The sequence below is a fragment of the Curcuma longa genome, chromosome 9 (genome assembly GCF_044706935.1).
Source record: "Curcuma longa cultivar G26 ecotype Majalengka, Jawa Barat chromosome 9, ITB_CL_G26_1.1, whole genome shotgun sequence".
Lineage (NCBI taxonomy): Eukaryota > Viridiplantae > Streptophyta > Magnoliopsida > Zingiberales > Zingiberaceae > Curcuma > Curcuma longa.
The window spans coordinates 8,278,613-8,303,513 of record NC_133869.1 but is presented as its reverse complement, the minus strand read 5'-3'; the positions used below and the strand labels follow the sequence as shown (position 1 = coordinate 8,303,513).

The 24,901-nt window shown below is 40.6% G+C and overlaps 4 protein-coding genes and 1 pseudogene across 5 annotated transcripts; 1 reads left to right on the top strand and 4 right to left on the bottom strand.

Annotated features, from left to right (window-relative positions):
• Positions 1-808: 808 nt before the first annotated feature.
• LOC141834885 (mitogen-activated protein kinase kinase kinase 5-like) lies at positions 809-8,837 on the bottom strand. Its single transcript, XM_074722274.1, has 11 exons — positions 8,234-8,837; positions 6,904-7,548; positions 6,733-6,820; positions 6,375-6,437; positions 6,129-6,292; positions 5,053-5,128; positions 3,555-3,614; positions 2,213-2,332; positions 1,669-1,875; positions 1,506-1,582; positions 809-1,418 (listed from the first exon to the last, which is right to left on the bottom strand). Exons 1-11 carry the CDS (start codon positions 8,737-8,739, stop codon positions 1,187-1,189), a joined length of 2,238 nt encoding a protein of 745 aa, XP_074578375.1. The 5' UTR covers positions 8,740-8,837; the 3' UTR covers positions 809-1,186.
• An 820-nt stretch (positions 8,838-9,657) lies between these two features.
• On the bottom strand, positions 9,658-10,268 carry LOC141834966 (histone H4). Its single transcript, XM_074722369.1, has one exon. The coding sequence runs from the start codon at positions 10,244-10,246 to the stop codon at positions 9,935-9,937; it is 312 nt and encodes a 103-aa protein (XP_074578470.1). The 5' UTR covers positions 10,247-10,268; the 3' UTR covers positions 9,658-9,934.
• Positions 10,269-11,445: 1,177 nt separating this feature from the next.
• On the bottom strand, positions 11,446-12,110 carry LOC141835174 (uncharacterized). The gene is made up of 2 exons (XM_074722605.1): positions 12,003-12,110; positions 11,446-11,937 (listed from the first exon to the last, which is right to left on the bottom strand). The coding sequence occupies exons 1-2, from the start codon at positions 12,108-12,110 to the stop codon at positions 11,446-11,448; spliced, it is 600 nt and encodes a 199-aa protein (XP_074578706.1).
• A 2,275-nt stretch (positions 12,111-14,385) lies between these two features.
• Positions 14,386-16,175, bottom strand: LOC141835173 (putative RNA-binding protein ARP1). 2 transcript variants are annotated; one of them, XM_074722603.1, is made up of 6 exons: positions 15,965-16,175; positions 15,688-15,874; positions 15,446-15,596; positions 15,111-15,150; positions 14,736-14,985; positions 14,386-14,653 (listed from the first exon to the last, which is right to left on the bottom strand). In XM_074722603.1, exons 1-6 carry the CDS (start codon positions 16,130-16,132, stop codon positions 14,616-14,618), a joined length of 834 nt encoding a protein of 277 aa, XP_074578704.1. In that variant the 5' UTR covers positions 16,133-16,175; the 3' UTR covers positions 14,386-14,615. The 2 variants fall into 2 exon arrangements, with proteins under 2 accessions (XP_074578704.1, XP_074578705.1); XM_074722604.1 differs by having other exon boundaries at positions 14,386-14,641.
• Positions 16,176-20,305: 4,130 nt separating this feature from the next.
• Positions 20,306-23,624, top strand: LOC141834751 (protein SOSEKI 5-like; annotated as a pseudogene).
• The last annotated feature ends 1,277 nt before the right edge of the window (positions 23,625-24,901 follow it).

Below are 24,901 nucleotides of genomic sequence, written 5' to 3'. Positions count from 1 at the left end.
TTGCAGCATGCTCTTCACCTGCTTATATAAATGCCTGAACCCTGAGCACAAACCGCTCCCAATCGTTTGCAGTACTCCTGCATGAATCTACCACAGATCGTTTCTGTTCCTCTTCGAGATCAAATTTTGAAGACTGAGAGAAATCATAAGGTTGACATCTCGTCAGAGTGATCCAACAAGGCTCAAGTTTCATTGAGCGTAAATGCTAAAATACAGACGAAAAGGGGCATAAATTTTAATTAAGGTTAGAGACAAAGTTTAGTTAGTCATGACAACTTAACTATTATTAACTTGGAGATTAAGTCAATCCAATTCAATTAGTCATTATGGTCGCTTGAATAGTTCCGTTGTCATCTTTGACAGCCCAACTAACTATATCGAGACATCATAATCTAATCCAAAATGATCAAATTAACCCAATTTAATTGGTCAAGCTAATCGAGTTAACCTAATTCAATCTACCTAAATGATCAAATTATCCTCATTCAAATGACTAAGAGGACAAGAGCAAATTTAATTGGCTTGATTAACCTACCTACCCACCCAAGTAGGTCAAGTCATCGCCAAGTTGATTCCATCAATTTAGACAAGTCGACCAACTGACCGAGTCAACATGAATCGATCCATCCAGCATCCCCATGCTTGTGACCTCGATCTCAAAACAAACCGAGAAAGCGTGTTCGACAAGAAAATCCATCCCTAAGATGATTTCAATTTTCACTACAATAACAAATAAACCGACAAATCATTAGCAAAAAGCATCAACGTAACAAATGTTTTTTACAAGAAACAGGCATTTCTTCGAGTATCAACTTTCATTTCACAACTGTAACTGGGTGACAAGCCAGTATAGATACTGATGATATACAAAAAAAATGAGGTGTTCATCTACTGTTGACCCTTTTTCCTATAGTAGAAAGAAAAACACATCAGATATACATATCATCCATGTACCGGATGTACAACTACAATATGAAGATGAACGCTACAATATGGAGCTGATCCATCAACATTTCACAAACTGCGTTCATCGTGGTTGAAGATCAAGTAAAAAAAGGGATAATAATCATGTGGTCATTATCTGAAACCACGAGCTGAACAAATGCTGAGCTTATTGTTCCTAATTAGCCTTCTAACGAATCTCAATCTCCAAATGATGCTCCCTCAGGTGCATAGCTACTCCTCATCAGAAGTGATTGTTGTCTTCCTTCCCATAAGGTTTGGGCAATGCATGGGATTGAAAAGTTCCAGCACTGAGCTGCACTTCAATCTGATGATTTGCTGAAGAACCAGATCGAACTGGCACAATGTAGGTTGACTGGGACTGGGATAAACTAGGGAAAACCTCAGCAGTGGAACGAGTCGAAAGGCGGGAGGCAGTTGATTCAGGAAATTCAAGATGAGAATGATTGTTCTCACTGTGAATACAAGTAACATCAGAGTCATTTTCTGCAAGATACAATGAAGATACACTTCAAACTTTCCTTATTTGACAACAAGCATACCCATTGAAGACTTGTTTCCTTTTCACGCATGGTTCGCTATTGGATTTGCCTTGATCTTTTGGACTTGTAGAGTTATTCTGTTAAGACAGACATTATGGAGTTTATAAAAAAAAATTGCAGGTAGAACTATTCACCAGAAAAAATAAGGAAATCTGGGACTCACTAGTTTAATCCCAGCAAAAGCATGGAGAGAACCATGAAGATTGTAGTGGTTGGCATTTCGTAGAAAGGGATGATCAAGCAACATATTAGCAGTTGGCCTCTCTGCAGGATTCCTACGAAAGCAACACTGGAGGAAATTCTTGCCCTCACTGGACAATGTTTCCGGTATTGGTGGGTCTTTCTGGAGGACTTTAAACATAGCTTGGGGCTGTAATCATTCCAAACAAAAATAATCATGGCCAAAGGAAAAAAGGAAATACATATACAAGAAAACAGATATTACCGCCGCCAAAGGTAACGGACACATACACTATCTAAAGAGCAATCCACAATGATTTAAGACCAAATTTTATCCATTTGATCTTCCAATTAAAATCCTTTGCTAGAAACAAAGTACTAGACCAATAAGCTAAATTAGGGTTTGTTTCTTTACTAGTTACAGAATTGGAAAAAAAAAAAAGAATGTAAGCATATGAAGTTAGATAGCAGCAACATGGACAACAACGCCACAGATGACAAGAAGTTGAGATCATAAGCATACAAACCCCTTCAAGATCACTCCATGGATGCTTCCCTGTGAACATCTCAATGATGGTACAACCCAAACTCCAAATGTCAACAGCAAGATCATATCCAATTTCTTTATTCATAGTAGCCTGCAACATCTGCAACAAAACATAGGTTCAAGTTTCAGAAGAGTTACATATGAGACAAATTTCTTTAATCATCAAAATATAAATGCACTTTGAGTTTAAAAAAAGAACAATCTTCTTGGTTTGGGTTTAGATGCTGCCAAGTGAATATTAACTGAAGAGTAAAATAGATGAGGAGCTACAGTTTGTGCAACTTTTGCTTATTCTAGGAAACATACGCTTCAACTAAAAGCTGGTTTCTAACTACAAAAGAAAACCTAGATTTATTCTTAGAATATTTGGGGTAAATCTGAAAATGGCATGCTCTCCTTCCCACAGAATTCATGTGCTTTCCACTCTCTTGCTTCTGCTAGTGATGCTGCTGCATGTAATGGAGGCCAATGCCTTACAATAGTTGCTTCATCTTCACATGTATTTTTGCTCCAATGGTAGGCCATCACAAAAAGGGTATTAATGTTTCTGATGGGGCCACCACCATAGCCAAGCCATGCTTAGCATGACGATCACTTTCATTCATCAGAGGTAGTGGACAAGGAGAGAACTCTGAATCGTTCAATTGGTCAATTCATTTCTGCGAGATAGAGCGGCATTGCCATATGAGGGTGATCGCTCAGTGACATCTTTGACCAAACGAGACCAAAAGGAGTGAAAGATGTCTCTTTCTTGCATGATAGGAAGAGGCAAGCACGAAGGCATCAGCATTGTGCTTCTTCCACGGCATGAGACTCCCTCCATGGAATAGCTCGGTCATTCGGGCCAGTCAGACAGAATGATTCTCCTAAGCGCTGCTCCCCATGGTGCTCATTCATGTTCTCATCCATCCCGGTACGCTTTGGCTTGGTAAAGAACTCTCGCACACGTGTCCATCTTACAATTCAGGTAGAATGCTTTTGCCTCAAATTACAAAGTTCAGGAGCTTTGACAAAATATAGCAAAACAAAAACTTAAGTACTTATCCTGTTCAGCTATACCAATCTATCAAAGGTGCAACCTTACTAAGACTTAATAGAACCAAACTCATTTCCAAAGGAATCAATCATGTCAGTATGATACAGATTTTGACAGAATACATTCATTTTCTACAGTCAAACAGAGAACTTTGTTTGAGTCACCGCACACAAAAAAATAATTATTAAAGAACGTGAACAATTGAAAGAATTTATGCAGAAGAAGTTGAAACTAAGTAGAAGCAAAAAATGAATTATGCTTGAGGAAAAAAAAAAGAAAGATATACCTCCGGAGCCATCCAAAATGGTGAACCCTTCAATGAAAGAGCAGGTGCTGCTCCACTTAACTGATTAAAGAAAAAAAAAATTACTAACATTAGTCGATGTGGCACATTGGCAACTGGCAACTCATTGGTTCTGTAATGTATTTAATAAACCAGGACTGAAATTTGAATTGCAGTTTGGTCCAACAGACGCTAACACTAACATTAAATTCTTTCATTTTTCCCAAATTTTGGATTTTATCTTGGGTAGGTCAAATTATAACCTTATTCTTTGGGGTTCACCTCTTAGTCATTGAAAGGATGGAGATATAAGATTAATATATATCTTCAAAGACTGCTAGTTAACTCTGAATTGGGAAAGAAAGTTTCTTCATGCAATGTGGTCCAACACTCCCATTAAATTTGGACGCCTTGATCATATACCGCTTTCTGTTGCCATTTTAGAAATTTTCTTGTTATCTTTGTTTTTTCATCTCACACAAATTCTTAATATTCTACTCCGTGGCCCCTAGATTATAGCATTGATATGATTTCAATTTTGCACTTACAAGAGCATTTCACAACAAGACTTTGTTAATCCATAACTGAGATAAATTTTAACATGTAAAAACATGAGAAATTCCTGACAGCAATATTTGTATAAGGAAAGGAAGCTGATAAGGGCAAATAGTCAAATTTGTTCAGCAGAGTAATCTAGATTAGGTTTTCCTGCTCTCCATACTCTTACAATATTTTTGGATGATTGTTATCATGTTTAAGGTATTTGTTTTATAATGTTATTTAGTGCTAAAAGCTTACTTATAAAAATGTAATAAATAGGACAACTTTTACAATCTTACCACACTTTTTTGCTACGTCTTTTAGCTTCCATGTTCAGGTTATTAACGTTTGTTTTCTATAATTCCAAAGTCAGATTTGAGAATAAATTTGAGTCAACCAAAAATTGGATTGATTCCTGATCTAGTTGAATATCTGGTTATGAGTTTACCTGATCAATTAGCCTATTCAGGCTGACATCCATAACATCATAAAACAGGCTTCAAAATTTAAATTGAAATTTAAAAGCATGAGATTATAAATGTAGATAGACGAAGCCTAAGTTCTGGTTCTAGGCATCTAGTCTAAATTGTTGATATGAACACCATCATAGTTCATATTGCACTATTCTACTCTCTATTTGGACTACTTAAGCAATGCTCAACTCTGTGTCATAGTTTCAGCAGATTCTACAGAAAATTATACCAGAGGAAGAATATTCAACTTTTTTCCAATCACTATCTGGCAATCTGCAGTTAGTGTTACCGCTGACAAAAATGACGAGTTGTACATTAAGAATTGATCAGAACAATAATCCAAAAACATAGTTACTACCATGATGCCAGATAATTTGTCCTCCAAAAAGTACAGAATATAGATTTTAAAGTATAAACCACATATCAGAAAGAACTATAAATCTTGGTGTACAAATTATAGTTCATAAAAACCATAAACATAAGCTTACATGTTTCGCCATCCCAAAATCAGCAAGCTTAACAACACCATTCACATCAACGAGCAAATTTGCCCCTTTGATATCTCTGTGGGAATGAACTAGCGATCAGAGTCACATGTCTAATACTGTATGCTTTCCACGAATAAATATGACATACATTAAAGATTTTCCTTTTAGCAATTATACACTGCAAAGATACTGCCAGAATATAGACTCTAGAAATTTAATTTGTATTAATAAATTGAAATATAAAAAACATCAAACTTTTGGCTGTCTTCGGCCGAAAAAGGAACAGACAGTGGCTTATGCTTTCTAAGCCAAAATTTGTGCCTTAATAATAATAGAAGGTTTAAATTCTCTTTTTTTTCATGAATGCTGTCAAAAACAAACAGATGGAATGTTTCAAAAAAAAATCGATACAATGTGTCAGATTTATATAGTAAGTTGGTTAACATTTGATTGGGATAAAAGTGAATATGATAAAATTGCACACAAGGTTGCAACAGCATGTGCATCTTCTCTCTTCAAGATGAAAGAATAGATAATCAAAAAGTGAGTCACAATTAAATCATTCTAAGTTAATAATATCACGTTCATAGATACATGTTTTGTGAAAATGATATTGTCCAAATTTTCACTGATAACAGTAGAACCACTAAGAAAATAGACCCCTGCAGGTAATCTATCCTACCAATTATCATGATAAGCATAGGTAAAAAAGGGAATAGGATCAATCTTCTGGCCTTTGCTGGATAGGAGGGAGTCTATATATTACATGTGGTTGTTTAAGGACATGATTTTAGTTTCAAAGGAAAATAACGTGCGCCCCATGAGAAAGTGACTACGAAAACAGATGCATCTTAATTGCAAGACCTAACCAGAGCACAAAATAGATATAGGAGCACAAATTGATGCATTTAAATCAACTAAATTGTGAATTTGTGAGTTGCCATACAATCTCTTGGGAAGAATAGCAAAAAAATACTCTTTTTTTAAAGGATAAAGGGTGAACAAAGTTCAACTAAAATATACTAAAGGGATTGCCAAATATATGTAAAGAGATTCGCTAACATTAGAATACTGACCTGTGCATGATGTTTTTACTATGCAAGTAAATTAGCCCATTCAAAATATGACGGGTAAAATTGCGCACCACTGATTCAGTCATAGCTCCACAATACTGACGAACATACTTATTAATTGAACCAGGGTGGACATACTCTAAATAAATGTACAGCTGATCCTCAATCTGCACGTTCAAAACTGAATTCCTAAATAAAGATGTGATGAGGGAAAGGTGATAGATTCAGGATAACCACAATGAAGCTCACTGTTTCTGTCCCATAGTATTGAACGATATTAGGATGCTTAAATTGACTAAGGAACTTTATTTCCTGCAGGAAAGTGAACAAACATTAATCAATTAATAGGAAGTTTATTTTCTGAAGGAAAGTGAACAAACACTAATCAATTAACCACTTCCAAATAACCAATGACAAATCAAATGAAATCATCAAATTTAACTGAAAACATTAGCTAATTAGGTAGTGCAACATACAGTTGAAACTAAGCCATTAATGTCTACGGAATTGGCACTTTGCACAGATGATGGAATACCAATGAAAAGGTAAGATGGCTTACAAAATATTTAAGTAGATACATACACAACCTATGATATTGAGAACTAACCTGTTCCAACTGCTTCAAGCATTCAGCTGATTTGGGATCGTCAGGAATTATATTAACTTCTTTCATTGCACATAAAGCACCAGTGTGTCTGTCAAAGTGTATAAATTATACTAAAAGGAAACAAGAAAAGAAAGTAAATACTGCCTATAAAAAAACACAGATATGCTGTACCTGTTGGTGGCTTCATAAACATTACCAAATGTTCCACTTCCAAGTAGTTTTCCTTTCTGCCACTGATTAGTCTTCTGTAACACCTCAGCTTTTGCTGCATTCTGATGAGAAAAGGTTGATTGTGAAGGAGGTGATGCGCCAGGAGGTAGAGGAAGTGGGTGCACTTGTACATTACCACCACTATCATGTCGTGTAGTTGAGGTCTCTAGGAATTTCTTTGTGTGCAAGGGTGAAGGAGGTCCACTACGATTTCTAGATTTTGAAATATTACTTTGAGTGATTGGACTAGAAAATGGAGAAATTTCAGGACTATGAATCATCTTATCAGGCGAAGCCTGCGACGGAAAAGCCATCACCAGACCCATAGTAGAGATCTTAGGTGCTGAACACACTTGAAGGCCTGTACTTCCATTGCCAGAAGTCAAATAGTCTGCAGTACTCAATCTCCTTGGGCTATTTATAGGACTAGAAATAGGACTTGAAAAATCACCAATTGCAACAGTCTTTGCAGGTATCTTCAGTCTGAAGTTCATAGTACCAGAAGAATTTGGATCTTGGAATGCTTTCCTCCGGTAGCTAATTGTTGTTGGACTTGATGGTTTGTCAACATGTCGTCCACTCTGGACATTAGTCTGGTAAGCTAACCTATTGCAGTGTAATAAATGCAACTAAACAACATTTCCTCAATAACAAAACAAAAAGAACTAAGCAATGTAAGAAAATTCTTTCCTAAACAATGAAAACATTTCTTATAACATACAAATCCAATTACACATTCAGTTATCCAATCATATGCTGTTGAAGATCACACAAAATTGTAGCTTAAAGGTTGCAATAGTAACAAGCAGTGAAATAAAATAAATGTCATAAAAAATTTAGGTTAGAATCAAGGCATGTCAAACGAAAAGTTAGAGTGATGTTGACTGATGGATAGCCATAGGAGCATAGTTAAAGTTTTGAGATTTTAATTTTGTACTTTTTTCACAATTCTTTGAAATTTTCTTTTCTTTTTTTGATTCTACATTCCAACAGCATACCAATGGGTCTGGTTAACATTAATCCTAGTTGAAATAAGCAGTAGGCATCATAAGAAGCAATATTCCATCTAACATGAACATCAATGCTAACAGCCTCAACAATTTTAGAGCATGCAAATTGTTTCATTCAGAAGGCTTCGCGTAAATGTTTTTCCTTTTGTGAACCATCAGAGTAGAAAAAGATTTCACATAAAGATAAATAATTTGCTGGGTAAAAGGACAAAATTGAGGTCCAAGGATTCCTCAATTACACATGAAGCACAGATATTAAGAAGGGGAAAAAAACATTATACCTTCCTACCCCAGATTCAACGGCAGAGGGCTCGGCGACAGTGCCATTCCCGTGATCCCCTTCCGCGCTGTCAGAAGTCACCAGCGGCGAGGGCAGAGGGCGTCCCACGGAATTCCGCGGAGAGGACACCAACCCCTGGTCCGTAGCCGAATGTCGATGCAACGAGACCGAAGGAAGAGGGAGCGGGTGTGGTAATAGCATGGGCGAGGAAGCGGACCGGGAGGGTAGGGCGTCGATGTTGATGGCGGCTCGCGATACCGGTGTGGAACTCAATAATGCGGACGAGCGATCCTCCAGGGACAAGGCCTCGACATCGAGGTCGGTGAGGTGGCGGAGCTTCGGCTGGCGATCGAGCCGAGGTTGGCTGTCCCGGCGGATCCAGGGAAAGAGGCGGGAGTCCTTGGACCGGCGCTTGCTCGGTGGGGCCGAGGAAGAAGACGACGATGAGGCGGAGGAAGGGGAGGAGAGGATATGATTGGCGCTTCCGCTGCTCTTCCACCAGGGCATGACGGAGGATGCAAGAGCACATAGATTGTTGGCTTAGGGTAGCACAGAGAAAGAGGGGGAAACCCTAAACCTAGACCTCGCCCATTGGAAGAGGAAGAGGCGGTGGTTGGGGCGGAGATCGTCGACGAGGAAGAAGGAAAAAAATGAGAGGACGGTGCGGAAGCGCGACGAGCCCCATCTCTCTCGGGGACGCGCCTTCGAAGAGCCGAGTTGTTACGTGTTCTCGATTTTTGACTCGCTGATCGAAATTTGACTTCAAATATATCGTTGTCGTGTCGCATTCGTTTCAGTATCATATCGGACGATATATCGCGTCCATCGTAGCCGTAGGGATGATGACAAACAAAATGTAACCATACTAAATCAAATTATTTTTAAAAAATAAAAATACTCAAAACCCATAATAATATTGTTTTTTAACCTTAGATATTAATTGGCCATTTTATTTAATTACATAAGAATATTTTAATACCATTAGCTCTTTAATTCAAAAAAAATAAATATTATTACGTACTGAAAACATTGACATAATTTTTAAATGTTAAATAATATAGGTTAGCATCAAACAAATTTAATATAAAAAACTTCAAATTGTCTGAATAGATTTAATCAGTCATGCCTTAAAAGAGGAAATTTCTATAAATTCTCTGAATGTATTTGATAAATTTTATCGTATTCTTTTTTGAAAAATTATTCAAATTATGTTTACGTCTTTAGTCCCATAATGCCCAAATTCCTCAAAAAAGAAACAGAAAATAAAATAGAAAACAGTGAACAGCATCAAAATTATTCTGGTAGTACGATACAAGTGATCAATTGCAGTTAATTGCCCAAAATCAGCAGAAGAGTGAGCGATTAATCAAACTTCAGGATGTTCTTCAAATGAGCATCCAAACAGAATGCTTACATTCTAAAAGATTTTAAAGCCAATACGTTTCAATTAAATCAACAATAACAGCGGCAACACCATAAGGACGACAATGAACAGATCACTTGAAGGCAAGATAAGCAAGTAAATGCACATCGGTGGTTATGCACAAAGCTTCTAGCAAATGCAACAGAAGCACCACATGGCTATACCAAAAAACCCTAATCCACCGATTCTTTGATGAACCCACAAGTTTTCCAATTTGTCCCCGGAGCGATAATTTATCGATTTTTCTTGACAGCAAGACTTTTGACAAAGATAAAAACCCTAACCACCGAAACCATAGAGAGTCCTACCTTGCCTCTTCAGCGCATACACAACGTCCATGGCGGTGACAGTCTTCCGGCGCGCGTGCTCAGTGTAGGTGACCGCATCGCGGATGACGTTCTCTAGGAAGATCTTGAGGACGCCGCGAGTCTCCTCGTAGATGAGACCGCTGATGCGCTTTACGCCGCCCCTCCTTGCCAGTCGGCGGATAGCCGGCTTGGTGATGCCCTGGATATTGTCGCGGAGCACCTTGCGATGGCGCTTCGCCCCGCCCTTGCCCAATCCCTTGCCGCCCTTTCCACGCCCCGACATCGCCTCGGCAATAAAGTTTGGCGATCAACAAATTCACAGACGGGGGGAAGATGCGGCTCACCTGAATGGCGTAGGCGAAACTCGCACTCGATGTGATGCGATCAAGGGGATCTGGCAATAGTTTTATAGCGGCTCAGGCACGAGTTTGGACACCTCCGTTGCGGACTTTTAGGCGATGTCATCCGTTGATCTTGTTGACATCGACGGTTAGGTTTGGGTAATTCTTGTAGACACGGATCGGTGAGGTGGAGGGCTGGCATTGGTATAACTGCGGCACAGGGATCGGTGATTGTAATTTTTTAAAAATGTAAAAAAAATGTTTTAAAATAAAAAAACAAATATATTGACAAATATGCCGTTTATTTTATTTCTTTCGTATTTTATATATATATACTTTTAAACGTGTCTTAAAAATTTTGAGATGTGAAAAAACGACGGTAATCCTTCTATAACCTTTTTTTTTTTACTTTGGAAAAAAGGATGCATTTTATTTTTATTATAATCGAAAGGCACCTTTGAAAAAAACATTATTCATCCTGTTTTTCATTCTAAAATGCTCCTTTTTTTTAAATAGGTTTGATTAAAATTATTATAATATAAAATAAACTTACTCATAAAATAGCTTTGATAAAATTATTACAATATATAAAATTACTCATATTTATCGAAATTTCTAAGTATAAAATATATTATATTAAAATATTGTATTTTTTTAATTTAATTAAAATTATTCAAATTTCTGTTATTTTCCAACCCAAGGAAGAACAAAACGATTATGAAGTATCTAGCAGAGACGGAAAAAAAAAACACAATGCTGAGTGTCAACTATAACTTTCAATTCAAAGTCTCCTTCAACCATATTTTATTATCAGAAATCAACACAAGCCACTCTTTTTGCTTGAATCAGCCAACAAATTTAAAAATCAAAGACGATATCATTCATCAAAAATGATCATGCACACAACACAATGGATGAAATTTATGTAACAAAATCCCAAATAATTGGGACAAATACGGTTGGATGATGATGAAGATGAAGATGGTGATGACAAATCATCAAAATTAAACAAGCTAAACATTTTGTTAAGCACAAAATTCACTCGATCCGAAGAAAAGAAGTCGACAGACCATTTACATCCAGCTAAATCCTGTAATTCCAATTTAATAGGAAATGCTGCAGAAGATAGTTGATCTATCATCTATGGTTGTTTAATTCTCTGATATGCTAAGTAATCTCTCGATGAATAAATATCAGCTCTCATCCTTAATGACTGAATCAGTTGCTCTTTGGCATTTCTTAGTGCCAGAAGAACACCCTGCACATTCTCCTCGATGTCATCAACTTCTCTAACTTGTAAATCCAGTTGATTCCCTACTGGAACAAGTGCCAGCTTATTGTCATCTCGCACCGATTCCCCCATGGAACTCCCAGAGGCATCATCATCTCTAACAAGATCCTTTGATCCTAGAGAGCAAGGCCTCATTTTGACATCTTGCAGTACATCAGCATTGGCTGAGCCCGAAAGGCACTGTGAGGACGAAGAACTGACAGAACTCAAAGGCATTGTCATCCGATCGTCGCCATCCAAAACCTTGGTAGATTCCAATTTCTTCATAGCTTTCTTGAGCTTCCTTTCAGCGCTGTCTCTGCATTTGATCTCTTCAGCAAGCCTCCCCTCCAACTCTTGCAACTGCAGAAACGTCAAGATTTACAAGTTTTTTTTTTAATGAAAAGAAAATCAAAAAGAACACTTGCCCTCTTGGCTAGCTTATCTGCTTCCTCCTTGGCAGCCTTAGAAGCCACTCTCTCAGCCAGCAGCCTCCCTCTCAAACACTCAATCGTCCTCAACTTATCACCTTCCATTCTTCTACTCCGCATTTCTGAAAATTAAAGCGGAAGAACAAAGGCTTCAGCAGCTACCTACCTGCATTCCCTATCCGAACCGAGCATTTTGATCAAGATCTGATTTCCTTTCGCTTGGCTGAGCTGAGAGAAATTTATAGTAGTACAACGTGGTTCAGCATTTTGATCAAGGATTTATTAATTGCCGAGGTCAGTTGTAGGTGGACCTGTGTGCCTTCCTCACTCTACTTGTGTCTTTTTCTCCTACACACTTGAAAATGTCGAACCACCGGCATTGAATAAATGGCATTCATTTGTGGCTTGCAGGAAAAAAAACATACAGTGGATACGCGACCACCACAGTCCTGTACTGTCTTTTAGTATGTCTCAGTTAGTTTCATACGCAGCATCACATGTTGTTGGAGTATCTCCTGCTATTCAGTTCCTACTACTACGGTGCGCTCCTACCGATCAATACTATACTGCAATGGATTAGAACGAAGTGATCAGCACTCATTGCCCGCTTCCATAACATTTTCGATCGATCTAGCTACTCTCATTACCGTGCCATATGCAGCTTCTTTTTCTCCAGCCCGAGTGACGGACAGCGTTGCCAGTGATGAATCATGATTAGTGTTTACTGGCTTGGCTTGCGGATGAAGCATAGGGGCCACACGCCGAGGTGACATTTACTGGGACGGAATTCTGGCTGGATCGATAAAGGAACTGGATGGTCATCTTGGGGTGCGTGGATTAGATCTACAGAGCAACTAGATGAAGTTGAGGAATTGGACGAGCAAGTACGCGTTGAGTTGGTTGTTCTTGCTGGATTAAACATGGTGAAAAAGGTAAAGGAAATAAAACAATTGATTAGATTTATTATGCAAATTGAATGGGCAAGAAACAATTAATTCACTGGTATGGATTCCGAGAGGAGGAAGAGAACAATGGCAAGTTGCAAGAAGAGGCGGCAATTTATTTATTTCGCTTTTCACGGGATGAGAAGTGATTCGATGCATGGAATGAGGGATCAGTGAAGGACAACGAAGTGCAGGCAAAGAGACAGAGGTTGATCGAGTCATATGCAGCGCTTGTTTTTGTCTACTTCTCCGGGAAAATCTCATCGTCCACATTAAAATGAAATAGATCAAATCTAAAGTTGGCCTTCATTGGATATAAATAGGAGCTCAATTAAGTCAAAAGAAAAAAGTATATAGTTGTTCTCCCGAATGAATGACCGTAGAAACACACATGCTTGGTTTAAAGCATCGAATGGTCACGACGCCCACATTGCATGTGCATCCATCAAATGACACGAAATGTACATTGCCAAAGGCTACGCCCCTTAGAATTGTACCCTTTGTTGCCCCATGGGAAATAAGCTTTCATCCCTCTAATTGTTGGAATACAATCAAAAATCTCACATTATAAATATATGAAAAAGATCCTAGAATTATAAAATAAAAAATATCTCATTGGTATGATGCCTTTTAGGTAAAGGCCAAAAATAAAAATCATGAGGGCATGAGCCCAAAGTGGATAATATTACCGTTATGGAGATATATATGGATTCCATTGGATCTAACAATGAAAAATATCTCATTGGTATGAGGTTTTTTGGATAAAGCCTGGATTATAAGATGGAAAATATCTCATTGGTATGAGGTCTTTTGGATTGGTATGAGGTCTTTTGGATAAAGTCTGGATTATAAGATGGAAAATATCCATTAAGAGGTCTTTTGGACTATTAAGCCTGAATTATAAGATGGATCCTTTCTCATTGGTATGAGGTCTTTTGGAATACAATCAAAGTTATCATATGGAAAATATATGAAAAAGATTATGGGGTTATAAGATGGAAAATATCTTATTGGTACAATGTCTTTTAGGTAAAACTAAAAATAAAAATTATGAGGGCGTGAATCCAAAGTGGATAATATCATATCGTTATGAAAATATATATGGATTCCATTGAATCTAACATAAACAACCTAGTACTTTGTTTCTTTTGCTAATTCTCTTTCTCTTATTTTCACTGTGAGTTTTAAGACATTGCAAGTTCCCTAAGACTCGAAAGGAGTAGTGTCTCTATTTGGAGTCAAATTGTGTATATCTCAGAAGTTATTATTGATAAGTCAAAGTACTTGAGCTAAACAATATAATTTGAAACATAAAGATTTAACATCTACTTCAACTTTATTATTTACCCGAAAGGATACGAGGAGACTTAACAAACGAGCAATCACAGCTGATCGAGAAATCACAAAGCTACGATGTTGGTTGTCGTTAATTAAGGTTATGCAAATTCCAAGCAGCAGCTTGATAAAAAGGTTTACCATGAAGAATAATAAGTTGGTAAACGAAAATTGCCTTGTTACAGATTGTGCATCTATCTATTCGATGCAGGTTAGAGAGGAACCAAAGAATCCCCAGATTTTATAGAATAATAATCAATGAAAGATTTTGCATCTTTATCTTTGCAGACTGTCTTGAACCATTCATATTCCTCCTCAACCATGTAATTCATTAGTTTGCTCCTTTGACTTGTTCCACTGCGACACAAACTATTGCGATATCAGTGACGCAATGCAATGCTGCTTGATTGCAAACAATATTCTACGATGAACCAGAGGCGTAGTGATTTACCAGTGGCAGGAGGGATTGCAGCAGGCTTGGCGGAGGAGATGATGGTGGGGATGGCAGCCGTTGCTGAGGGAGGGAAGAAGTGGGTTGCAGGAAGTGACATGCCCTGAGATTGGTGGGGATGGAAGTGGAAGAAAGGGTACATTGGTAGCATTCCATTAACTGCAGCAGCTACCATTCCTCCTCCTTGAGCTGCTGCTGGATAAGAGAACTGGCCATGGTAGTATCCTCCTCCACCAGTTGGGCTCAGCTTCTGCACCACCAAACCATGTCATTTCTTCGAAGGATTTTATAGTTGAAACAGATATAGCAGTCACTAATATATAACTAACTATTTATTATTTGTTCAGAATGCAGGAGAAGCGTGTGAGAATTTACCGAATTGTAACCGAAGTCCGCCATGTAATTAGGCGAGTACCTGCAAATAATTAACGAAAATGAAAGTCAGTTAAGATAAGGACATGTGCGCCGCACGTGAAGGAGAGCGATTAAGGATGACAGCTGCCCGGGCCGCCGTTCCAACTCAAACTACGACGTGGGGCCCGCGGAGAGGAAGGACCACGTGGTAGGTCGCCACGTGACGGGCCCCGACAGTCGTTGCATGTGCGCGGGCCCGCGCGCAGGAGACGGCGCGCGGCGGAATTTGTAATTTGTTCCTGCGCCACCGCCTTCTCCGTTGGCGAAATGGCGCCTGTGAGGGCGGGGAGACTTACGCGTAGGCAGAGGAGGTGGAGTAGAAGGGAAGAAGGCCGTGGTGGTACTGGTGCAGCTGGAACGGCGGCGGAGGAGTTCCAGAGGGGTTCTGGTAGTACCACTGCGCAGCCGGCGGCGCCGGCGACACGACTCTCGATCCGACCGCCATGCCTTTCTCGTCAACAAAGATCACATTTTTTTTTATAAACTAATTGAGTAACTTCTACACGGTCAGAAGATCAAAACCCGAGTCGAATGATACCAGGTGGTGGTGGTTGGCCCCCACGCGAAGAGAGTGGTGCCGGAGTGGAGGGAGGAGAGTGCCGGATAACGCCGCCTCCGCGCTTGGCGCCGAGGGAGGCAAGGTTGCAATTTGCTCGGCGACCATTGATCACAGGCGTCGCGTCCTCGCACGCCTTCTTCGCCGCCTCTGCTTCCTTGAACGTCACCTACGCATTTAATTTCCGCAAGAACTCACACAACAAACTTCCAACTTTAACCCATTTCCCTACTCACAAACCACCATTACGGAAACTTACGAAGCCGTAGCCCTTCGATCGGCCAGAGATCTTGTCAGAAATGATGACGGCTTCGAGGATCTCCCCATACTTGTCGAAATGCTCGCGAAGCGCCTCCTTCTGCATCTCCCACGCGAGTCCGCCGACGAACACCTTGGTGAGCGTCGTGTCGCCGAACTGCTGCCCCATGGTCGAAGGACGGAAGGAAGGAAGCCAAGAAAGCAAAGAGCAGAGGAATAACGGTGAGAGAATGGCGAGGAAGAGGAGGAGCGAGGCTATATAAGAAAAAAACCAGAAGGAAGAGAGAAGGGGAAGCATTATTAATTGTCGTTAAGAAGAAAAGGGCAGCATTTTTATGGATTAATTAATGAAGAGAAAGTGGATAATATAAAGCAGCGACATGAAGCGGACAGCCTATCAACGTGCTTTCCTCGTCTTTAATTGGACCCAATAAATTAAGCCAACAAAAATAGAATCAACGCGGGGACTCGTCCGCCCGACTCGCACTGCCAATGAGGCCGCAAGAGGAAGCCACGTATGGCGATGGGATGCTGGTCCCCATGTCAAATCCACCCAATCAGGCTCCAGGCGCAGTAAACACCAGGTCTGCTCAGGAGAGGAAATCCACCCGGTCCCAAGCTGTAACTGGACCCCACGCGCACGTGGAAGCTGCATGAGCGGAATGAAAACCGTTGCAGTCCAACGTCCGTAACAGTCAGTGCCTCCGTATCCCCCTGGTCAGCCACGGAACAAAACGGATTCCTACGAGGCTACGACCGAACCACCGAACCGGACCCTAAAACTCATGCCATGGAACGGAAAACGACAACATATCGCCTTCAAATGTTATCCAAGCCAAGTCGGGCGCGCCATTGGATCGGATCTAGTAATAGAAATTGGATTTGGCCGATCCAGCACAGCAGATTCCGCCCGTGTTAGTGTCACAGTCGGCCGGTTTTTTTTTTTCCTTCTAATTCGAAAATTTAGTAATTTATTTTCCAAAATATCGATTTGGTCGGACCGGTAAATCACTGTTCCAGAAACATTGATTGCGACACGGACAACTGTAGCACGACTAAATTAATGGACGCAAAGTTAACAGTGGATGATGCCTCGAGTGATATTTGAGGGAACGGTAGATGCGTGCAGGGCTTATAATTGAGGTTTGACTGAGATGAAGAGGGAATATATATGGATGAATTAGCTGGAATCCCTGACAAATGAGCTGGCTGAGGGACTACAATATGATACTGAAATCGAACAAGCAAGTGAAGAACTAGCTAGCATGTGGTGGTGGTGTTCCACGCTCTTTTCTTTGGAAGCTAAGCCCCAGACACCAAAAGGGTGATGATATATTACCTATTTTCCTCCAAAATGCAAGGTACGTAGAGAAATTATTAATTGCTTAGTATATTTACTACTTAAGGGTGATATATAAATCTCAGTATGGCTGCATAAGATCGCACTTGATACCGAGAAGAAACAGAAGAAGCCAGTTGCTGTACAAGGGGAACCCAGTCCTGTGAGCATATATTCTAGTTGCTGCAAACCACGTGCTTCCATCATGTGCCATGAAGCCTTTTCAGCTGTAAACAATGAAATAGTTCCGGCAGTTTGCACTGTGCCTGGGACTAGGATACAGAGAGGAGGATCAGATCGGAGTGGCTTGCTAGGTAGCTAGCTAGCTTGGAGGTGGAGATCACAGTAGTACACGGTCACTGTTTGTTTTGATGATTAACGCTACTTGGCATTGGTGCAGCAGATGGACAAAAATGGTTCCATGTCGAGGTGCCAGCACATTTGGTACCATCATGGACTCCCAAACACAGCATGAGTTGTCCACCACGCGATGAGAACCTGCGTGGGACTATCGAGAATGGGCTTTGTTGGCTGAAGTATATAGTAATTTGGAGAGGTTGCCTGCATGATCACACTGAGCAGGGGGTGGTTTGCATGCATGTTCTAGGCTGGACGTGGGTGGCTCTGTCGTCCCTGTAGATGTGCTCTTAGCGTCTTAATATGATACGCGTGTGTATATATCAACCCAGAAATCCAGACCTGTTGGATTTGCGTGGAGAGATCAAATAGATTCCCACTCACGTGAGAGAAAAAGGGAGTCGTTATCTCAGCCGATTAATAATCTCGAAGAACCTAGCTTCTTCCAAGAAATTAATCACGCCTGAAAGTCAATGAGGTGAATTGGAAATTTTTTCTCTTCTGCAAAGTCAAGCGGAGAGCCTTGTAGTTAGTGGAATCAAGAGTAAATTGGCATAAAATATAGTAGAAGATCACAAGCATGTAAATTTTATGATTAGCAAGAATCTGGTCGACACATTAATGAGTTGGAAATAGTAGTTGACATGAAGTCTTCTTCCCAATATTGTAATTTTTTTTAATAAAAAAAATACCATCGCCTAGTGTGTCTTCGATTTATGCAGAGGACAAACGTATCATTAGGCTTCAGTTACTGCTTCCCTACGAGATCCATTTTGATGATGACAAAAAACTCTTAACAAGATCAGCTTCTGCAGGAATATCATCCGTTTCGGTTACAGTGATCAGCTTCCTTTTGCAAGGTGAAGATGAGATTTTCATCTCAGCATTCTCAACCCTTTGTTTCTTCAGGCTTTGCCAAAGTTTCACCCGGTAAAGACAGTGACATGTAATTGCCAAATCAACAAGACTTCAAACCTCTCCAAATGCTTCGAATGTGATTCATCACAACATGGAAATGTTTTAGCTCCGAAACATGCAGCAGATGATGATCCATGTTCTGAAGGTTTAATGCTTCCCCTGATGCAGCGCGGAGGAATCCAATATCCGGCCAGGCCACCATGGATAGCAGCTTACTTTACCCCCACACATTCAGAAACAGCAAAACATGTCTCGTCTTGGAAGAACTGATAAGCATGCAGCAGGTTAATATGCACCACAAAAAAAAGATCTTCCCTACTTTTATATTTGCAGTCAGTTCTTGCTGCATTATTTTTTGTTTTCTTGTTTGCTCTAAAAGATGAGGGTTAACATTAGTTCACCCAAACTTGTAAAAATTTATTAAATATTTCAGTTGCTAGTGTGCCAAAATAATGACTTGTTCATAGGGAGATAATTCTGTTTTGTTAATCTTACGAGCATCCTAGGGACCGCTCATACCACAAATTTGATATTTGCTCGCGACACAGTTGCATCAGAAGGCAAAACCTGACTAAATTATCTGCTCCTTTCACCATTGAAGAAATTGAATCTATTTGCACGAGTTAGGGAGGTTGAAATCGCTTGGTATGTGTCTTCAACTCAGAATTCATCTACAACTGCTGGCACATTTTAAAGGAAGGTGTGGTTGACATATTTAAGCAACTCTATGAGAGTACTAGTGTTGATACAGAAAGACTGAATTATGCATTCCTAGTGTTCTTCCACAGATTCATCGATGAACTGACTGCCTGAATCCCAAAAAATATTGAACGAACAATGGCAATAATTACTGATGTTTAGGCAATAATTCTGGTCAGATTTGCTGAATTGGGAGCATTTCTAAATTATTTGCTTTATTTCTCCTTTAATCGCCAAGACGCAACACAAGATTTAATCCACCGGCAACTTGATGGAGCGACTGTGAGAGTGATCACTTCAATGAAGCGGAGGAGGTGCAGAATCGCCGGGTCCAGGAAATGGAATCCTCTCCCTTGGAAGCATCAGAAACCTCATCTCTTCCTCTTCTTCCGAGGCTGGCAAGGCTTAGAACGAGTACCATCGCGGCCAGGACGGACCACGGAGCCGAAGAGCAGCGCCAGACCTCTATTAATTATTGGACCTTTCAAATTGGGCCGGATCCAACACTCTTTTCAATTTCTTATCTTTTAATAACAAATATATAATATAAGGGGAAAAAAATGCACTTCACAATTTCCACCTAAAATATAAATAAAACCTGATATTGGTGGACTCGTGTCTGACGGAGTAAGCGCGAAGGCCTGTGGTCAAACATCCTTCCACACTTGCCTGAGAAAGTTGACTAAACAATGGCGCTTCGTGTCTTTCATGTTATATATAATAATATATAATATTAAATTCGAATGCGATCATAATTTAATCGCCAACCAATTGCGTTGCCCACCCAACAACTCAAATTCAAAGTTTCGCAGTCAACGAAGTGTGATCGAGAGCGTCGTGCTAAATTGTCCACTTCACATTTGGTTGAAAAGATCGGACGGATCGTACTACAAAATCCAGACTTAATCGCTTTGGAGTTTGAGTCAATTTCTTTGACCTGCCGTCTCTCCAACCCTCGACATCTTGGTCGTCCTTCTATTTAATCAGTACACACCACCACCTGCGCATTTCCACGCTCTCCGTCCTCCTCCTTCCTCTCTCCTTCGCAGTTCACATCGTCTTCTTCTACGTCTTCTTTGCCGACCTTCGTCTGTCTGCTTGCTCACCTTGTGTTCGACCGCTGAACTCGTCGTAAAGTGTTGCCTCGTTTTGTACCAGCAAGTGCAATGGCGGTGGCTTCGTCGCGCGGGAGGATGGATCCGTTGCGGCAATGGAGGGACAAGGACACGAGCCCCGAGAGGACCAAGGTCTGGAAGGAGCCCAAGCCCAGGAAGGTCTCCGTCGTCTACTACCTGTCCCGCGGAGGCCAGTTGGAGCACCCCCATTTCATGGAGGTCACTCTCTCCTCCACCGACGGCCTCTACCTACGAGGTATGCTCCATGATCTCCACTAAATCGATCGGAAAGTCCAATTTTTTGTTTCTTGTTCTTCGCGTTTTTGAGTCCAGTTTGTTGTTTCTAGATGTAATCGACCGCCTCAACGTCCTTAGAGGCAAGGGGATGGCTAATTTGTATTCCTGGTCTTCCAAAAGGTGTGGTTCAATCGATTTGCTTCGTTGATTTTGGCATATTTTGTCGTCTAGGTTTTGTGTTGTTATTGGATTGGGAAATTTTCAGGAGCTACAAGAATGGATTCGTGTGGCACGACCTCACGGAGGACGATCTAATCCACCCAACGCGTGGCCATGAGTACGTTCTCAAGGGTTCTGAGCTTCTTCAACCCCTCTCCGCTCCCAGCTTCCAGGAAGGCAATGCGGCATTTAGCGCCTCCGAGAAGCCGCTGCAGATCCCCAAATCCGTGCACGACGATTTCGAGAGCTTGCAGGTTAGAAGGAAGAGGACGCCCTGGAGCTCCTTCGACCTCAACGAATACAAGGTCTACAAGACCGACCTGACGGCCGAGACCGGCGCCAAGGCGGCCGACGCGTCGACGCAGACAGACGACGGGAGGAGCAGGCGGCGATCGGTCGCAGCTGTCTCGAGGGAGGAGACCACGGAGCTGGAGCGGGAGGATATCTCTCCTCCGCTGTCGTCGTCGAGTTCGGAGACGCTGGAGAAGCTTATCAAGGCAGACGCCCGCGCCATCACTGCCGTCGCCTCCGGGCCAGAGGACCAGGAGCGGACTGTGGGGACGTACGCGAGCGGGAGGATACGGGCGTCGGCCGTGCTGATGCACCTTCTGTCCTGCGGCTCTATCAACATGAAGGACCACCACGGGGGCTCGGTATCGCCGCAGACGCCAGCACTGTGCAAACAGGGGGCGGTGGCACGTGCTGGGTCGGATTTGGGTGGTAGGAAGTTGGATGGGTTGTTGGACAATGGCTTGGCGGCCATCCGGATGGAGGACAAAGAATACTTCAGCGGGAGCTTGATCGAGACCAAGAAGGCGGGCAATGGCCGAGACGCCTTCTCGGGCCTGAAAAGGTCCTCTTCTTACAATGCTGACAGGTAAACTTTCGCAAGGTTCTTCCTTGATCTTGATTGAATAGGAAAAACACAAACTCTATATCTTTACTAACTTTTTTTTTCAGAAAATTTCATGACCACCCAAGTTATTTTTTTTCAATCATCCTCAGTTATGAATCATGGGCTGAAACAACAAACTTCTTCCAAAATGGGGCTATGAATATCCAATGTGACTTAAGAAAGGGAATGCTCACAATATGTAATATCTAGCTAGCAATCCGTTTTAAGTTTTGGATAAAGGATAGAATCACCATTTTCAACCTGGTTTAGTCAAATATGAATCCCATAGCATTGCTGTTTGGGTGCTTTTTGAATCGAGTGAGGTATTATAAGCTTATGATGCTTTTACTTTTAAACCATGTGAATTGTTGGCTATGGCAACAATTTTTGCTGGCCAAGATGCTGATGCTGACCTCTCATGCTGTCCTAGAAGGTGTCCACTGTTAATATGTCCGGAATTCCTTTAAAGTGGCCTCTGTTGATGGGGGTAACTGGTAAGAGCAGAACAGCCTTTTTACTCTATTTGGTAGAGAAGAGCTCAAGTGATTCCCTTGGTCGCAATAGGTAATGTCAGACATTCCTTTGCAACACTCTGCACCCCTCTTGATGCTTCATGAGCACAGCCTTTTGCTCTGCTTGGTAAAAAGCTGAAGCTACTAGGCTCGATATAGTTGGATTCCTTGCTGCAATACCCAGCAAACCTTGTCTTTACGTTGGATGTCCAGCTAAGCATCTCTGAATGAACCATCTACTTCAAATGTTGCCTTTGTCTTGTTCTCTATCATTGAATCCTTCCATTCAAACTTATCTCTTCTGACATGTTTGCAGTTAATGATAGGAGTAGTAGTTAGATGCTCATTAGCTTCTCTTCAAAGGAGAAAAAAAGCTGAGCATTAGAATAGCTCAAATTACCTTTTCTGCTGTAGAAATATCTACATTTAAGCTATGTTACAGCACCCCTTGACAAATAGATGGCATAAATGTCTGAACAAGATAAGCAAGATTGGAACTTTCTTGAAAACAGATGTAGTCTACTTTGTAAAAAGTTCACTCGCACTCCACAGTTGCACTTAACATGCATCTTGTTTGGTCGTCAAATTGTTTGAATCCATGTCAATGCATGGCTAGTCCAAAGAAACATATGATTACCAACTCCTTAACATGCCTAGTCTAAACTTAGCATCTTCTTCAGTATAAATACCTTAATCTGAATTGCTTGAACATTAAATAGCAAGCAGGTAATTTCAATGTTTGCTCCCCATGCATGAATTTTTTAGGAGTCCACACATGATTGAATTAGGAGATCTAGTTGAAAATTTCTTTTGTACGCATGGTTAACCTTTCAATTCATAAAGATATGTATTGTTAAACGGCATTAGGCTTAAAAGACTAATCTTACAACGTGAGCAGGGCCTCCAAACTGGAGCTTGCAGAGAAGGAAATCGAGGGCGTCCGTGCCATGTGCATCCCTAGGAAGCACAAAACCATGTTGGAAAGGGAAGGAGGCAAAGCCACCAATCTCGCGCAGCTCTCTCGAAAGCAAACTGATTAACAACCAGCTCGAGGGAGAATAATTGCCCAAGCTAACGGGAGAAGAACAAAGTTACCAAAGAAATTTTAAGATAAAACTGCATCAGCCTAAAAAGACTCGAAAGGAAATATACTAAGTAGTTGTTCTGCAACCGAGGAGCATTGGTCTCCGTGGGTGAAGCCTTTCTTTTACCTTGATGAGTAAGGCACGCAGTTAAGCGGCCGAGGGAGGAATTCCAGGAAAGCTAATGTTATTTGCTTCCCCAAAACCTCTCTTTGTGAGCATAAAGAAACGGCACTGAATCTCCTTATTATCATTGTTACTATTGAAAAGCTTAAATTGTCTTGACTACATTGTTTTTGCATTGCCACTTCCCTCTCTCTTTAGGTGTTTTGCATGGCCACATGCTTTAACTGTTATTGAGATGACACTTTTTGTTTCTCTGTTGCGATTTGTTTAGAACACGGCATTGACTTCCTGCACCTCAATTTTTTGGACTCACCTTCTCGAGATCAGTGCCTGATGGGGATTTTTAAGAGTTTTCTCGAAGCAGGTTGTTCCCAGGTGGCAAAGTTATGAGAAGTTCACGGGGTCAACACGCAGAATGCAACAGTTTGCCTAGTTGCTACCTGCACCATTAGCTTAAACAGTCTTTATTGATTGAAATGCTCCAACGTACCTTTAAATTTCACCATTATTTTATTAATCATGTGCGTTTGCTCGAGAGCCATAGTTACTTATTAATTATTTGGCTGAGATATTTCACATTTGCATGTGGGTTGGTACTCCACCGTCACCCTTTCTTTTACTTTGCAATTCACATGACTTATTTAATCATGTTGCTGATCTCTTCTTTAGGATATGATCTGATCTCCTGTGTGTAAATTTCATACATATAATCAACATGTAAATGTAAATTTGCTTTTAAATGAGAATGTATAGCCGGCTCGATGAATAGATTAACTCAATTTAATAGATGAAATCCCCGGAAAAACGGAACAGAATGAATCGGCATCACTTGCAACAGAAAGCCTGTCATTATAAGCGGAATAGATTTAGATGATTAAGCGTTTGTATCTTAAATTTGTTAGTTGATGGTTTAAGTGATAATGGTCTATCATCTTAGTTCTATCAGATTTAAGTAACACATCGACTACATGGAAAAAGGCATCACAACGCCTAAAACTGTGCACTGCTAGCCATGTTGACGATGAATGTGAAATGAACAGGAAGAACTTATGGTCAATGTATATTTATATTTTACACTTTATACATTTGAATAAAATCCTAAAGAAAGAAGAACGTACATGAGGAAAAGACTTTTCGCCAAAAGACTTTTTGCCAATGTACCAGAGTTTGAAACATAACTGACACTGTTGGGAGAGGTTTGATTGGGCCATAGATAAGTTTGCTAACAAGGTTTTTTCATAAATTGTTCGTGAATTTTATTTATGGTACATTGGTCGACACTGAAAGAGAACTGTTCAGAACAGAAAGGCATTTTAAAGCTCAGAGATTATGAAGAATACCATCAAAATGTAGCAGCAGACTATCAATCAGTGTAAACTCTGATTCATGATTGGATTTGCCTTTTAATAGGCAACTAGCAAACATGCACGATTGGACTT

Coding starts and splice junctions, on each gene's coding strand:
- LOC141834885 (XM_074722274.1), bottom strand. CDS start 8,739: ATGCCCTGGTGGAAGAGCAGCGGAAGCGCCAATCATATCCTCTCCTCC. Junction 2,333..3,554: donor CATTTTGGATGGCTCCGGAG/GTATATCTTTCT, acceptor GTTTTGTTGCAG/ATGTTGCAGGCTACTATGAA. Junction 1,876..2,212: donor CATGGAGTGATCTTGAAGGG/GTTTGTATGCTT, acceptor GAATGATTACAG/CCCCAAGCTATGTTTAAAGT.
- LOC141834966 (XM_074722369.1), bottom strand. CDS start 10,246: ATGTCGGGGCGTGGAAAGGGCGGCAAGGGATTGGGCAAGGGCGGGGCG.
- LOC141835174 (XM_074722605.1), bottom strand. CDS start 12,110: ATGGAAGGTGATAAGTTGAGGACGATTGAGTGTTTGAGAGGGAGGCTG. Junction 11,938..12,002: donor CAGATAAGCTAGCCAAGAGG/GCAAGTGTTCTT, acceptor ACGTTTCTGCAG/TTGCAAGAGTTGGAGGGGAG.
- LOC141835173 (XM_074722603.1), bottom strand. CDS start 16,132: ATGGGGCAGCAGTTCGGCGACACGACGCTCACCAAGGTGTTCGTCGGC. Junction 15,875..15,964: donor GATCGAAGGGCTACGGCTTC/GTAAGTTTCCGT, acceptor TTAAATGCGTAG/GTGACGTTCAAGGAAGCAGA. Junction 14,986..15,110: donor CGGACTTCGGTTACAATTCG/GTAAATTCTCAC, acceptor TTGGTGGTGCAG/AAGCTGAGCCCAACTGGTGG.